The sequence below is a fragment of the Megalobrama amblycephala genome, linkage group LG16 (assembly GCF_018812025.1).
Source record: "Megalobrama amblycephala isolate DHTTF-2021 linkage group LG16, ASM1881202v1, whole genome shotgun sequence".
Classification (NCBI taxonomy): Eukaryota; Metazoa; Chordata; class Actinopteri; order Cypriniformes; family Xenocyprididae; genus Megalobrama; species Megalobrama amblycephala.
In genome coordinates this window covers 37,537,212-37,551,955 of record NC_063059.1, presented here as the reverse complement: position 1 = coordinate 37,551,955, position 14,744 = coordinate 37,537,212, and the positions used below count along the sequence as shown (strand labels likewise).

The 14,744-nt window shown below is 36.6% G+C and overlaps 2 protein-coding genes across 9 annotated transcripts in view; one reads left to right on the top strand and one right to left on the bottom strand.

Moving 5' to 3' along the window:
* The window catches only part of LOC125248560 (NACHT, LRR and PYD domains-containing protein 12-like), a 1,264,817-nt gene that overhangs the window by 1,153,563 nt on the left and 96,510 nt on the right, over positions 1-14,744 (bottom strand). The window lies entirely within an intron of this gene.
* grik1b (glutamate receptor, ionotropic, kainate 1b) overlaps positions 1-14,744 on the top strand; it is a 49,103-nt gene that overhangs the window by 31,354 nt on the left and 3,005 nt on the right. For 4 of the 8 annotated variants that reach the window (XM_048160553.1, XM_048160559.1, XM_048160555.1 and 1 more), the window contains 8 exons: positions 542-649; positions 752-793; positions 5,912-6,025; positions 6,103-6,306; positions 6,451-6,674; positions 10,071-10,189; positions 10,437-10,654; positions 12,164-12,389. In XM_048160553.1, coding sequence (XP_048016510.1) covers positions 542-649; positions 752-793; positions 5,912-6,025; positions 6,103-6,306; positions 6,451-6,674; positions 10,071-10,189; positions 10,437-10,654; positions 12,164-12,389 — 1,255 coding nt within the window. The remainder of the gene's footprint in view (positions 1-541; positions 650-751; positions 794-5,911; positions 6,026-6,102; positions 6,307-6,450; positions 6,675-10,070; positions 10,190-10,436; positions 10,655-12,163; positions 12,390-14,744) is intronic. The other 4 variants (XM_048160554.1, XM_048160556.1, XM_048160557.1 and 1 more) reach the window with 2 other exon arrangements.

Below are 14,744 nucleotides of genomic sequence, written 5' to 3'. Positions count from 1 at the left end.
GCCTATGCATTTATTTATTTAATATAAATACAAGGTGCTTGTTAGAAAAAAATATTTTATGTTTTATATAATAAATAAATTAATTAATTTTTTTATAAAATGCATTAAACTAATCATATATGTATTTATTTAATTAATATATTTCATTAATTTATTTACTTTTTAAGAATTAATAATAATAATAATAGAATCATAGAAAAAATAAATGTAAATAACAATTTTATATAGTAAATGTATCTATTTAGAATCTCATTCCGTCTCTCTCAATCTTATATCCTGTACTATAAAAAAATAATGTCAGAAAGCCCCCAAAACACACAATGAGTGAGTGAGCTAATAAAGTGAGGTAAAGTAGTAAACACTGTGCTGGCGATGTGCCAAAAACACATTCTCAACTAATGATGATGATAATAATGCTGCATCTGGCCTCTAAAGTGGGACTTAGAATAAAAACAAATGAGCAATCAGAGTTTTATCATCTCTGTCCCTCATGTTTAATCTAAAATCAGATCCTCTTCTCTCTCCTCCTCTCTTCTTGTAGGCTCAGTGGAACGGACTGACCGGACAGATAATCATAAACAAGACGGACGGCCTGAGGAAAGATTTTGATCTTGACATCATCAGTCTGAAAGAGGATGGGATGGAAAAGGTAAAAGCAGAAGATGCTCCCGTGGTCTGCACCTGTCTAAGCCACGTATATTAATATATGTGTCATACATGTGAAATCTTGGCTTTTTTTTCTTTTCTCAAGCAGTTTATGGAAAATGGTCGTTTTAACAAAGTGTGGAAGAAGGTTTGTACTGAACATCAGAAATGTGACATTTAAGTCTCTTTTCCCCTTTTACCATGGTACTGAATGATTGCCATGTTCATGTACTATGTTATTTCCTAAAAAACATAGTATTACCATGGTACTTTTTTCACCCATGCCCCTCAACCTGCTGACACCTCTTGTGCTGGTTTATAGATATTATTGATGTCTCATGAGGGACACATTGGTGAATTCATGCCTTAGTTATGAATTATACTTGGTTTTGACACTTAAAATAAACATAACTTATTACTTTAACGCATTTCCTTTTATAACGTTGTCAAACTCTCAGTCGGTGGCTCAAAGCCAGCAGCTTCCAAGAGCTCTGCATCCATTTATGAAATATCGCATCACTCATGGAGTCAACAATGCAGAGAGCTCATTTTATTAAACATCTGTTTATGAGCACTAATCGCACGCCAAGCACTCAATTTGAAGACACTCTCTTAATGTATGTTTTAAAAGGCTCCCCATGACAACAGCTATCAGACAGAGGTGACGTGGCGTGGCGTGGCAAATGAAGCTATACTGCGGTACACAGAAACAGAGTATCTCAGAGGAGCTGCTGTTTGCGTCTTCTTTCAGTGGATTGAGAGCAGTTGGTCATGTAAAAGAAGGCAACGATTGTGCAGATGATGGTGATGTGAAGCACCTGCTTTTGCACTATATGTGGTAGATAACAAAAAGAATTCAGTCTGTTTTCTGCACTGATTCAAGGCGCATTGCTCTCTAGATTTATTTCCCCCGAGATATAAGCATTCATTTGCTTCATTTATTTCAATGTTTCCCTTATCGTGTTTTCCTTTTACATTGTAAGACCTAAAACTGAAGTGTGTATTTTTTTTTCCTTTATTAGTTTGTGTGTTTGTTTGTTTATTTATTTACAAGAAGTCATTAAATTAAAGGCACAATATGTAAGATTTTTGGATTAAAATATCCAAAAACCACTAAAATAATTTTATATATTTTGTTGACCTGTGTATTTACATTATCCCAAATGTTTCCAAGAATGTTTAAATCCAGAGAAATACGAAATTTTAACCAGGACACGGGCCATGTCCGTGCGTTGCCTATCAATGACATCATACCCACGTTATCCTCGATTTCTGTTATTATTTTGTAGAAACCATGGAAACACCAAAGATGCTATAATATATTATGTGTTTTATTAGACAGGTGAGCAACTGTTTGGATACATTAAAAATCAAGGCATCATCAAGCAACTCCTTTGTTTTGAATAAGCGACCTCTAGCAGCAGCGTTGCTAGGTTAAAATCGCGTTCCAGGGGGTAAAATCCACGTTTTTGGTGGGGCTTCCCAGGTAAAGGTCACATTCCAGGGGCTAAATATCATCTAATTTGGGTCGCTTCAACCCGCGGACATGAAAAACAACCCGCAGGAACAGTGTAAAATTGTGCCTTTAATTTAAAAAAATTAACAAATGTCTTTATTGAATATAAATAAAAGGTTCATGTTAGGAAAAAAAATATTTTTATAATAAATAATTGTAATAATTGCAAAAATGTATTTTTATAATAAATAAATAAATAGATTTATAAAATGCATTAAACTAATTTATACTTTTATGTAAGTGTTCAAAGTGTTTATTCAGAACATTTTTTTTTTTATCTCATAACAATGTTATTTTAATTTTTAATATATATATAGCGCCCTCCACAAATATTGGCACCCTTAGTAAATATGAGCAAAGGTGGCTGTGAAAAAAAAAATCTGCATTGTTTATCTTTTTGATCTTTCATTAAAAAAATTCACAAAATTCTAACCTTTCATTGAAGGAAAAGAATTGAAAATGGGGGAAAAAGCTCATTATGAAATAAATGTTTTTCTCCAATACATGTTTGCCACAATTACTGGCATCCCTAGAAATTCTTCTGAGTAAAATATCTCTGAACTATATTTCCATTCACATTTACATTTTTTAGCACACCAGGGTGACTAGGAGCATGAAATTGTGCAGCCATGACTTCCTTTTCCACAGGAGTACAAATATGTGTAAACACAAAGGACAAATCCCCTTAATCATTCATCACAATGAGAAAAAACAAAGAATATAGTTCTGATGTGCAGCAAAAGATTGTTGGGCTTCACAAAATAGAAAATGGGTATAAGAAAAGAGCTAACACATTGAAAATCCCCATTTCCACCATCAGGGAAATAATTAAGAAGTTTCAATCAACTAAAGATACTACAAATCTGCCTGGAAGAGGACGTGTGTCTAAATTGTCCTAATGCGCGGTGAGGAGGAAAGTTTGAGTGGACAAAGACTCTCCTAGGATCACAGCTGGAGAATTGCAGAAAGTAGTTGAGTCTTGAGTCTCAGAAAGCCTAAAAAAAATTATCAAACAGCACCTACATCCCCACAAGTTGTTCGGGAAGGTTTCAAGAAAAATCCTTCTTTGCTCATCCAAAAACAAACTCCAGCATATTCAGTTGTCAGACAAGACTGGAACTTCAAACTGTACCGGCTTCTATAGTCAGATGAAACAAAAAAAAATAGCTTTTTGACAGCAAACCCACCAGATGGATTTGGTGCACACATGGATAAAAAGTACCCCAGCCCACGGTTAAATAACTGCTGGACTTTAATGTTGTGGGCCATTTTCTGCTGGAGGTCCTGGACTTCTTGTTCAGATACATGGTATCATGGATTCTATCAAATACTAACAGATAAAAAATCATAACCTGACCGCTTCTGCTAGAAATCCAATAATGGGCTGTGGTTGGATCTTCCATTAGGACAATGATCCAAAACAAACATCAAAACCAACACAAAAATGTGTCACTGAGCACAAAATGAAGCTTCTGCCATGACCATCTTAGTCCCCTGACCTGAACCCTAAAGAAAATGAGTGGAGTGAACTGAAGAGAAGAAGCACCAACATGGAGCTAAGAATTGAAGGATCTGGAGAGATTTGCATGAAGGAATGGCCTATTTTTCAGGTGTTCTCCAAACTCATCAGGCATTATACACTGTGTGCAGAATTATTAGGCAAGTTGATTTTCTGATCATATTTTTTTTCTAAGCACATTTTACCAATTCCAATCCACATCAATCTTAATAACTACTATTAATATTGTTTTTAATCATTTATAAGTGATATATAATTGTTCATGAAGGCTGGAAATGAAAAAATGCCTTATATTCAGGTGTGCAGAATTATAGGCAGGTTTCTTTTACAGGCAAAATGAGCCAAAAAAGAGATTTAACTCAGACTGAAAAGTCAAAAATTATTAAATACTCATGAGAAGGACGCAATACTAATGCAATACTAGAAATTGCAAAGTTAAAGCATGACCAAGGGAAAGCAAAATGCTCATTGGGTCAGCGGGGTCAGACAAAATCAGGTGGAAAAGAAAAGACACATGTTAACTGCAAAAGAGTTAAGAATTAAGGTGAAGAATTAAGTGTGAAACCATCAGGAACCCTTTAGTCTCCACCGCCACCATTTTCCAGAACTGCAACCTACCTGGAGTCTTCAGAAGTGCAAGGTGCCAGGATCTCAGAGACTTAGGTTAGCTAAATAATCCTAAAAAATGACCCACACTTAATAAGAATCACAAGCTGAAGTGTTGTGAAATACATGAAGACTGGGTTTTTATAGGCTTTATAGACAGACAGCTTGAGAGTGACTCCTGAAGGACCAGCACACATCCTCTTGTACCACTGTTTGAAGAATTTATCTTCCAGAATCTGGTGTCATGTGTGGGAGTTCACTTTTAGTCCCTCTCTAATCCTGAAATGAAGCTTCTTGCAGAGATGGACTAAAAATGATCTTCCAAAACTTACTGCCAGATTCTGGAAGTCTTCCCTGGACAAGAGGATGTGGTGCTGTCCTTCAGGAGTCACTCTCAAGCTGTCTGTCTATAAGGCCTATAAAAACCCAGTCTTCATGTATTATAACACTTCCGCTTGTGATTCTTATTAAAAGCGGGTCATTTTTTAGGATTCTTTAGCTAACCTAAGTCTCTGAAGAGAATCTTGACACCTTGCACTTCTGGAGACTCCAGGTAGGTTGCAGTTCTGGAAAATGGTGGCGCTGGAGACTAAAGGGTTCCTGATGGTTTCACACTTAATTCTTCACCTTAATTCTTAATCTTTTGCAGTTAACATGTGTCTTTTCTTTTCCACCTGTTTTTGTATGACCCCGCTGACCCAATGAGCATTTTGCTGTCCATTGGTCATGCTTTAACTTTGCAATTTCTAGTATTGCATTAGTATTGCGTCCTTCTTGTGAGTATTTAATAATTTTTGACTTTTCAGTCTGAGTTAAATCTCTTTTTTGGCTCATTTTGCCTGTAAAAGCAAACCTGCCTAATAATTCTGCACACCTGAATATAAAGCGTTTTTCATTTCCAGCCTTCATGAACAATTATATATCACTTATAAATGATTAAAAACAGTATTAATAGTAGTTATTAAGATTGATGTGGATTGAAATTGGTAAAATGTGCTTGGAAAAAAAATATGATCAGAAAGTCAGCTTGCCTAATAATTCTGCACACAGTGTAGGTGAAGACTCAGAGCTGTTATCTTGGCAAAAGGAGATTGCAATAATTGGGTGCCAATAATTGTGGCCAACATGAACTAGAGAAAAACATTTATTTCATAATGAGCTTTTCCACCCATTTTCAATTCTTTTTCTTGAATGAAAGGTTAAAATTTTGTGAATTTTTTGAATGAAAGATCAAAAAGATAAACAATGCAGATTTATTTTCACAGCCGCCTTTGCTCATATTTACTAAGGGTGCCAATATTTGTGGAGGACACTGTATAAATGATATAAATGTATAAATTATATATATAATATATATATATAATTAAGAAAATGTGTATACATATATGTGTGTGTGTGTGTGTGTGTGTGTGTGTGTATTTATATATATATATATATATATATATATATATATATATATATATATATATACACACACACACATATATACACACACATATATAGTGTCATGTGAATAGTCGGGTTCATAATGGGTGAATTATTCCTTTAATCTGTCCTCTAAAATCAACAGTTTTCAGCATGAAAATGAATGAACTGTTTATTTATGTGGTTCTGCATCTCTTTAGATTGGTGTGTGGAACTCAAACACTGGCCTTAACCTGACAGACAGCAACAAAGACAAAAACGCCAACGTGACCGACTCCATGGCCAACCGGACACTTATTGTCACCACAATTCTGGTAGGAATCAGTCAACTCACATCAACAAGACCTAGAGACTCCACATGCTGGAACTAATAGTGTTTTTGCCCTTGCAGGAAAACCCGTATGTGATGTACAAGAAGTCAGATAAGCCTCTGTATGGGAACGACCGGTTTGAAGGCTACTGTTTGGACCTGCTGAAGGAGTTGTCCAACATCCTGGGCTTTTCCTATGAGGTCAAACTGGTGTCTGATGGGAAATACGGAGCCCAGAATGACAAAGGAGAGTGGAACGGCATGGTCAGAGAGCTAATCGATCACGTAAGTCCAACTTTCTAGGTATGATTATGAGTTTTGTGGCTGTTAGTTCATGGCTTTATGCTATTGTCCTCATCAGGCCCTTTCATGCAATCTTAAAGAGTCAAGCAAGTTTCCATGAATTCATTCTCACTAACTTCATTACAGGTGGCAGATTTGGCCGTAGCGCCACTCACCATCACTTACGTGAGAGAGAAAGTCATTGATTTTTCCAAGCCCTTCATGACTCTGGGAATCTCTATTCTCTACCACAAACCCAATGGCACCAATCCAGGCGTGTTCTCCTTCCTGAATCCGCTCTCTCCGGACATCTGGATGTATGTGCTGCTGGCCTGCCTCGGGGTCAGCTGTGTGCTGTTCGTCATCGCCAGGTACAAATCATTTTAACCCATTTTAACCTTTAGATTGGATTAAACTCTTCAAATTGGACCAGTTTCACGCTTCTGTTATGTTTTGTTGAATTGCGGTTAATTAGCTCTTGTTTTACTGCCCAGTCTTGGCCAGCTCATTTTGAATACGAATGCAGTGGAACATTTTAGTACAGTTAACTTTTTTGGCCCACACCTGCTCTTACGTTAAAAATAAAGTGGATAAAGGAAAAAGTTTCTTTAGATTATTAAAGTGTTCTTTACACTAAGGCCCTGTTTACACCTGGTGTCGGATCATAAGTAGATGAGGGAGACACATTCCTGTTTACACCTGGTGTTTTAATCCATCTCTTTTGTCCACTTTCAACCACTTCTGTCCTGATTTCTTCAAGGGGAGGGTCTATGGATGTGTAAATGAGTGGGCTTTTTCCAATCTTTCCATCTAATGGATGACATAAGATCACACAATTGACATATGAACGCAAAACAACTTTTGTTTCTGCTCTGACAGCCGCAAGACCACGCCAAACACTCAGTGTGAGTGTGTGTTAGAAATCAGGAATGGTGAGAACATTGTGCTTGGTACGTTTTTCATCTTCAAACCAAACTTGGGACTTCAGCCATCAGTTTAAATCCCATCTGGCTAGAGCGCTTCCCATAATGTTTACAAATTAGGTCAGAAGGTGGAGAGTAGATATCTTTTGTGGCTGTTTGAACGCATTCGACCACAAGCGTCTACACTGCGAAAGCAATCTGGTTGAATGTGTTTTCATCTACTTCTAGAAGTGGTCAAAGTGGACAAGCTCAAAACATTTTAGACTCCGTTTACACCTGTATTTAGCATCGTCCACTTGTGATCTGATTGACCAAAATGCTTCTTAATACTAGGTGTAAACAGGGCTTAAAGAATTAGTTCACTTTCAAATTAAAATTTCCTGATAATTTACTCACCTCCATGTCATCCTTGTCTTTCTTCAGTCGAAAAGAAATTAAGGCTTTTGATGAAAACATTCCAGGATTTTTCTTCTTATAGTGGACTTCAGTGGCCTCCAAACGGTTGAAGGTCAAAATTACAGTTTCAGTGCAGCTTCAAAGAGCTTTAAACGATACCAGACGAGGAATAAAGGTCTTATCTAGAGAATCTGTCATTTTCGGGAAAAAAAAAAAAAAAAAAAAAAAAAAAAAACATTTTAACCATAAATGCTCATCTTGAACTAGTTCATCTTCTTCTTCTCTATTAGAATTCCGGCAGTGTAGACATTGCTAAGTGTATTACTGCCCTCCACAGGTCAAAGTTTGAACTAAATTGTCATATTCAATATGCTAGTGCAAGTATATAACAATTAGTTCAAACTTTGACCTGAGGAGGGCAGTAATACACTTAGCAGTGTCTACACTGCTGGAATTCTAATAGAGAAGAAGAAGAGAGCTAGTTCAAGATGAGCATTTATGGTTAAAATGTATATAATGTTTAATTTTTTTAGAAAATGAGTGATGGTTTCTCTAGATAAGACTCTTATTCCTCGTCTGGTATCGTTTAAAGCCCTTTGAAGCTGCACTGAAACTGTAATTTTGACCTTCAACCGTTTACAGGCCATTGAAGTCCACTATATGGAGAAAAATCCTGGAATGTTTTCATCAAAAAACACCCTTTGTTTTTAAGTACATTTTCAAAAAACTCTTAAAGGCTGGTATACACTACACAACGTTTACTCAGATTTCTGCCCCAATTGCAGTCCAGCTGAGTCGGCAATAGTTGACAAAAATCACAGCTAACCTACACATTTTGGGCAGACAAGAGTTGACAAATTTCACAGAAAATAGCGTAGTGTATGATGGGCACAAGTCTAGAGGCATACAGTGGACTCTCTTCCAACAGCTTGAAGACCTTGATTTTGCAGATGACGTATCTCTTTTGTCATCTACGCATGTCCACCCATAAGAGAAGACCAATAGACTGGAAAATGTTGGCAAGAAAAAAGGCCTCAACATACGAACCACCAAAACCCAAGTGATCAACACAAGATCTGATGAACCCCTTATTCTGAATGGAAGTCCACTTGAAGATGTTGAGGAGTTCATCTACCTTGGCATTCTTCTTGATCATGGACAGTGCTTCAGCTAAAGACATTAAAGCAAGACTAAGTAAAGCCCGCAGTGCCCATCTGGAAATCTCAGAACATAGGTGAGACTTTACAACAAATCTGTTCTGCTGCATGAATGCTGGTGTGTCATTAAGAGCAACATGAAGAAGATTGAGGTATTCCAACACAGTTGCTTCTGGAGAATTTGCCATACCTTCTGGCCAGAGAGGATGTCAAATGCTGAGTTGTGTAAGAAGACCAACATTGCATGGTGATGGAGATCAGTCACTGTAGAATTAAATGGCTTCGACATGTCCTTCAGATGGATCAGAACTGCATCCTGAAAGTAGCTATGAGTTGGACATGACCTGGGAAAAGGAAGCAAGGAAGGCCAAAAACAACTTGGAGATGGTCTGTAGAAGCTGAACTGAAAGAACTACACCTCTCATATGGTGAAGCACAACATGCTGCCAATGATAGAACAAGATGGAAGCAGATTGTCACGGACTTATGTTCCATAGGGAACTAGGAGGCATGAGGGCAAAAGGAATGATGGGCACAGACTGAATGTGATGGCGAATGGGGGTTTTTACACTTAAGCAAGATTTGTCGTCTGGACATTAATATGAGAAATGCAATAAAGCCAGTGAGGTAGAGGGGTAGAGAATGACCAGCGGGCAGGACACTGAATACACCAGTGAAAGACGAGGGCAGAATGTTAGAAGAGGAAACTGCTGAGACCATGATGCATTGCAAATGACTTAATCAAATAAAAACAATGATGCAATTTCAAATTATTGATTAATTTGGATGATTACTGTCAGTATGAATCAGGTTTTTTTTATTTATTTATTGCAATATAATGGCTGGCTTTAGTGGTGATGGTGTTAGTGATGATAATATTAGAGGTATTATATTCACATATTATATTTCATATCATTCACAATGCATTTGTGGTGATTCTGGTTTTGCTGGTAAAGTTTAGAATCATTGTGGATGTTCTGATTTTATTTTTTATTTTATTTTTTGGGTTCGATTTGCTAAAGTCTGTATAAAATCCATGTCAAGTTATATATTACTCATGCAGTTTTCATGAGATATTATATTATATTATATTATATTATATTATATTATATTATAAAAATTATTATAATTTTATATTATAATATTATATTTAATACTTATTATATTATAACTTTGGATTTACTCAAAACTATAATTTCCATCATCAGTCACAAATATGGGATGCTTTATATATTGAAATGTGAATTATGTGCATATACAGTAAAATGTTTGTGCTTGTGTCTCTGTGCAGGTTTACCCCGTATGAATGGTACAACCCTCATCCCTGCAACCCTGATTCTGATGTGGTCGAGAACAACTTCACTTTAATCAACAGTGTTTGGTTTGGGGTTGGAGCCCTTATGCAGCAAGGTATGAGATTTAACACGTGTGATTTCCTTCTTTAGAGAAATGTCCAAATGTGTTAGAATCTACAAATTTATAATATTCCCAATTTAATAGGAAATATATATATATAACAACTTTATTAATTTTTATATTTTATAAAATTAAATTAGTAATTTAATTTAATTTAATTGCGAAACAATATAACTATAAAACAATGAAAAACATTCTGGATTTTTCAGCATTTTTAACCACTCATATTTCTCATGGTCAGGATCGGAGTTGATGCCCAAGGCTTTGTCCACCAGGATTGTTGGAGGGATCTGGTGGTTCTTCACCCTCATCATCATCTCATCCTACACAGCTAACCTGGCTGCCTTCCTCACCGTGGAGCGAATGGACTCACCCATAGACTCGGCCGATGACCTGGCCAAACAGACCAAGATAGAGTACGGTGCCGTGAGGGACGGCTCCACTATGACTTTCTTCAAGGTTAGGCAACTCGCTTTGATATTGTATTCATTCAATCCAGGTCTCCACATACAAACATTCGGCCTGTTTAAACATTAAAGGATTAGTTCCCTTTCAAATAAAAATTTGAAACCCCTTTGAAGCTGCACTGAAACTGTAATTTTGACCTCCAACTGTTTGGGGCTAAATGAACTCCACTATAAGGAGAATAATCCTGGAATGTTTTCATCAAAAACTTTAATTTCTTTTCAACTGAAGAAAGAAAGACATGGTCATCTTGGATGACATGAGGGTGAGTAAATTATCAGGAAATATTTATTTGAAAGTGGACTAATCCTTTAAATGCAGTGTCTGTGTGTTTGTGATATGTTTGTTTGGCACTGAATTGAGAGAGTTGGTTTGATGGGAGAACAGCAGTTTCACCTCCAGACACTCAGACCTGTGATTTTACTTGCACAGATTGGCGGGAATGATTACAGGACATGAACCTCAGCCAGCGGGAATTCAACATGTACAGAGCGAATTAAAGCAGCTTATAGAGGAAGAGAGGGTTATAAAGACATCTGTCACAACACTGACCTAGACCGGCAAAGGATTTTATAACAGAAATAAGTCATAAGCACAGGAAGTCCAGTAGTAAGATCAGCATACTGTAAATATATTCACAGTGGAAACAATTAACGTGTCTGAACATGAATTTTCTCAGAAGAAACACTGCTCATCTTCTAAGAAATATTGAATTTCAAATGGGAAATGTGTACTACAAATTTGTAACTCTTTCTTATAGAAACTGATAGATTTGGCTCTTAAATCTGATTATAAAATGGATGGTTCTGGATGCTGATTTGAGATCTTGTGCAAATAAATGTATCAAGTATATATCAATTATATCAGAAACAAATGAACCTTAGTTTACATGCCAACAATAGATCTGCTTATGGGGCTTTATGAATCTGATAAATAAAATAACATGTTAATAAAAATGCTTTAATATATAATAAATACAGCCTCAACATTCAAAACTGTAAAATAGCTGATATATTCACAAAAACAAAGACTAATGAACTAGATTCATTTGCAGAAAAATGCTAATATTTAATGTTATATATTGTAATGATTAATAATTGTTTCCTTTTATCCAATTGTGTTACTGAAATTTAATAACAGCAATAAAACACTTTAGATTTAGTTTTGTACAGACAATCCTGGTGAGTGATTATTTTATTTTCAAAATGGTAAAATATTCAAAATGGTAAAATAGTTGATATACTCACAAAAAAGGCTAATGAACTAGATTCATTTGCAATAAATATATTTTTTTTAATGATTAATAATTAGTGTCTTTTTTCATACTGCTGTTGCTGAAATTTTATAAAAGCAGTAAAACACTTTGTTTTGTACATTATAATATATATTATATAATATATTATAAACATTTTTATTTATGCAATTGTCCTTTGGATATATATTCCCTTATAAATCGAACCCATGCACATGCTCTACTATAATGCTCTCAAATATCTTTCCCAGAAATCAAAGATCTCCACCTATGAGAAGATGTGGGCGTTCATGAGCAGCCGGAAGAACACGGCGCTGGTGAAGAATAACAGAGAGGGCATCCAGCGTGTGCTGACCACAGACTACGCTCTTCTGATGGAGTCCACCAGCATCGAGTACATCAGCCAGAGAAACTGCAACCTCACACAGATCGGCGGCCTCATCGACTCAAAGGGCTACGGAGTGGGCACTCCTATCGGTACGCTCACATAAAACAATGATTGGTCAAAAATACTTTTTTCAAAAAATGCATTATGTGGTAACATCTCAATGAACTGGTTTTATTCAAGCTTTATTCAGTTATATTTAAAGGTACACTATGTAACTTTTGTCGCTCTATCAGTTAATAAACAGAACTGCGTGCATCTTACAGAAGAAAATTGTAGCAAGAGCTACTTTTCTCTGTTTATGTATATGACGAGTCATGCAGGTACTGGGCTACTCCGCAGTGGTTGGCATCCCACTCCGTCTAAATAGTCAGAAAATAAACACTTTTTATAATCGTACTGTAGTGATTCAGAACAAGACCAAAATGCTGCAACTGAAAAAAATGCATTTAAATAGAAAAACACCAGCAAATTAAGAAAACATCTTCATCTCACAACCAAATACAGAAACGAGCTGCAATTACTCACAACGCACATCTTTCCAAACCCGCAAGACTTTAATTCATCTTCAGAACACAAATGAAGATCTTTTTGATGAAATCTGAGTGATTTCTGACTCTCCATAGACAGCTACAAAACTGACATCTTGATGCTTCAAAAAGTTCACAAAGAGATCGTAAAACAAATCCATATGAATTGAATGGTTTAGTCCACATTTTTTCTGGAAAGAGTTGAACGCTTTATATGATGAACAGATTGAATTTAGACTTTTATTCACATATAAGATTGTTTTTGGTGAACTAACCCTTTAAGACAGCATCTTAAAGCTGTGACATCAAGCCAACGTCAAAGTGGCAATAAAAGCTGATATCATTGCGCCTGCTGCACCCATGCTACGACAGCAAAGTTCCTTGATTATTACGCTGGAATGAGAGTATAGTTCCTAGCCATATCGGCCTAGAAAATCGCAACTTTTCATTTTCCATCGGTCTTAGTACATGATGTAACTACAGAAGAGTCAAGTTTTATATAGGAAAAATATCAAAACTCTTTGGTCATTTTTGAGCGAGATGCTAACGGTCTAATCAGATTCAATGAACTATGCTAAGCTATGCTAATAATAAAAACAGAATGCAATGATGTGGAAGTTTCAAATTTCAATATTTTATTTATTTTATTCAGAATACAACATAGATGACATATCAAATGTTTAAACTGAGGAAATGTATCATTTTAAGGGAAAAATAAATTGATTTTAAATTTCATTGCATCAACACATCTCAAAAAAGTTGGGACAAGGCCATGTTTACCACTGTGTGGCATCCCCTTTTCTTTTTTATAACAGTCTGCAAACGTCTGGGGACTGAGGAGACAAGTTGCTCAAGTTTAGGAATAGGAATGTTGTCCCATTCTTGTCTAATACAGGCTTCTAGTTGCTCAACTGTCTTAGGTCTTCTTTGTCGCATCTTCCTCTTTATGATGCGCTAAATGTTTTCTATGGGTGAAAGATCTGGACTGCAGGCTGGCCATTTCAGTACCCGGATCCTTCTTCTACGCAGCCATGATGTTGTAATTGATGCAGTATGTGGTCTGGCATTGTCATGTTGGAAAATGTAAGGTCTTTCCTGAAAGAGACGACGTCTGGATGGGAGCATATGTTGTTCTAGAACTTGGATATACCTTTCAGCACTGATGGTGCCTTTCCAGATGTGTAAGCTGCCCATGCCACACACACTCATGCAACCCCATACCATCAGAGATGCAGGCTTCTGAACTGAGCGCTGATAACAACTTGGGTTGTCCTTGTTCTCTTTAGTCCGGATGACATGGTGTCCGTTTTCCAAAAAGAACTTCAAATTTTGATTCGTCTGACCACAGAACAGTTTTCCACTTTGCCACAGTCCATTTTAAATGCCTTGGCCCAGAGAAAACGCCTGCGCTTCTGGATCATGTTTAGATATGGCTTCTTTTTTGACCTATAGAGTTTTAGCCAGCAACGGCGAATGGCACGGTGGATTGTGTTCACTGACAATTTTTTCTGGAAGTATTCCTGAGCCCATGTTGTGATTTCCATTACAGTAGCATTCCTGTATGTGATGCAGTGCCGTCTAAGGGCCCAAAGATCATGGGCATCCAGTATGGTTTTCCGGCCTTGACCCTTACGCACAGAGATTGTTCCAGATTCTCTGAATATCTGGATGATATTATGCACTGTAGATGATGATAACTTCAAACTCTTTGCAGTTTTTCTCTGAGGAACTCCTTTCTGATATTGCTCCACTATTTTTCGCCGCAGCATTGGGGGAATTGGTGATCTTCTGCCCATCTTGACTTCTGAGAGACACTGCCACTCTGAGAGGCTCTTTTTATACCCAATCATGTTGCCAATTGACCTAATAAGTTGCAAATTGGTCCTCCAGCTGTTCTTTATATGTACATTTAACTTT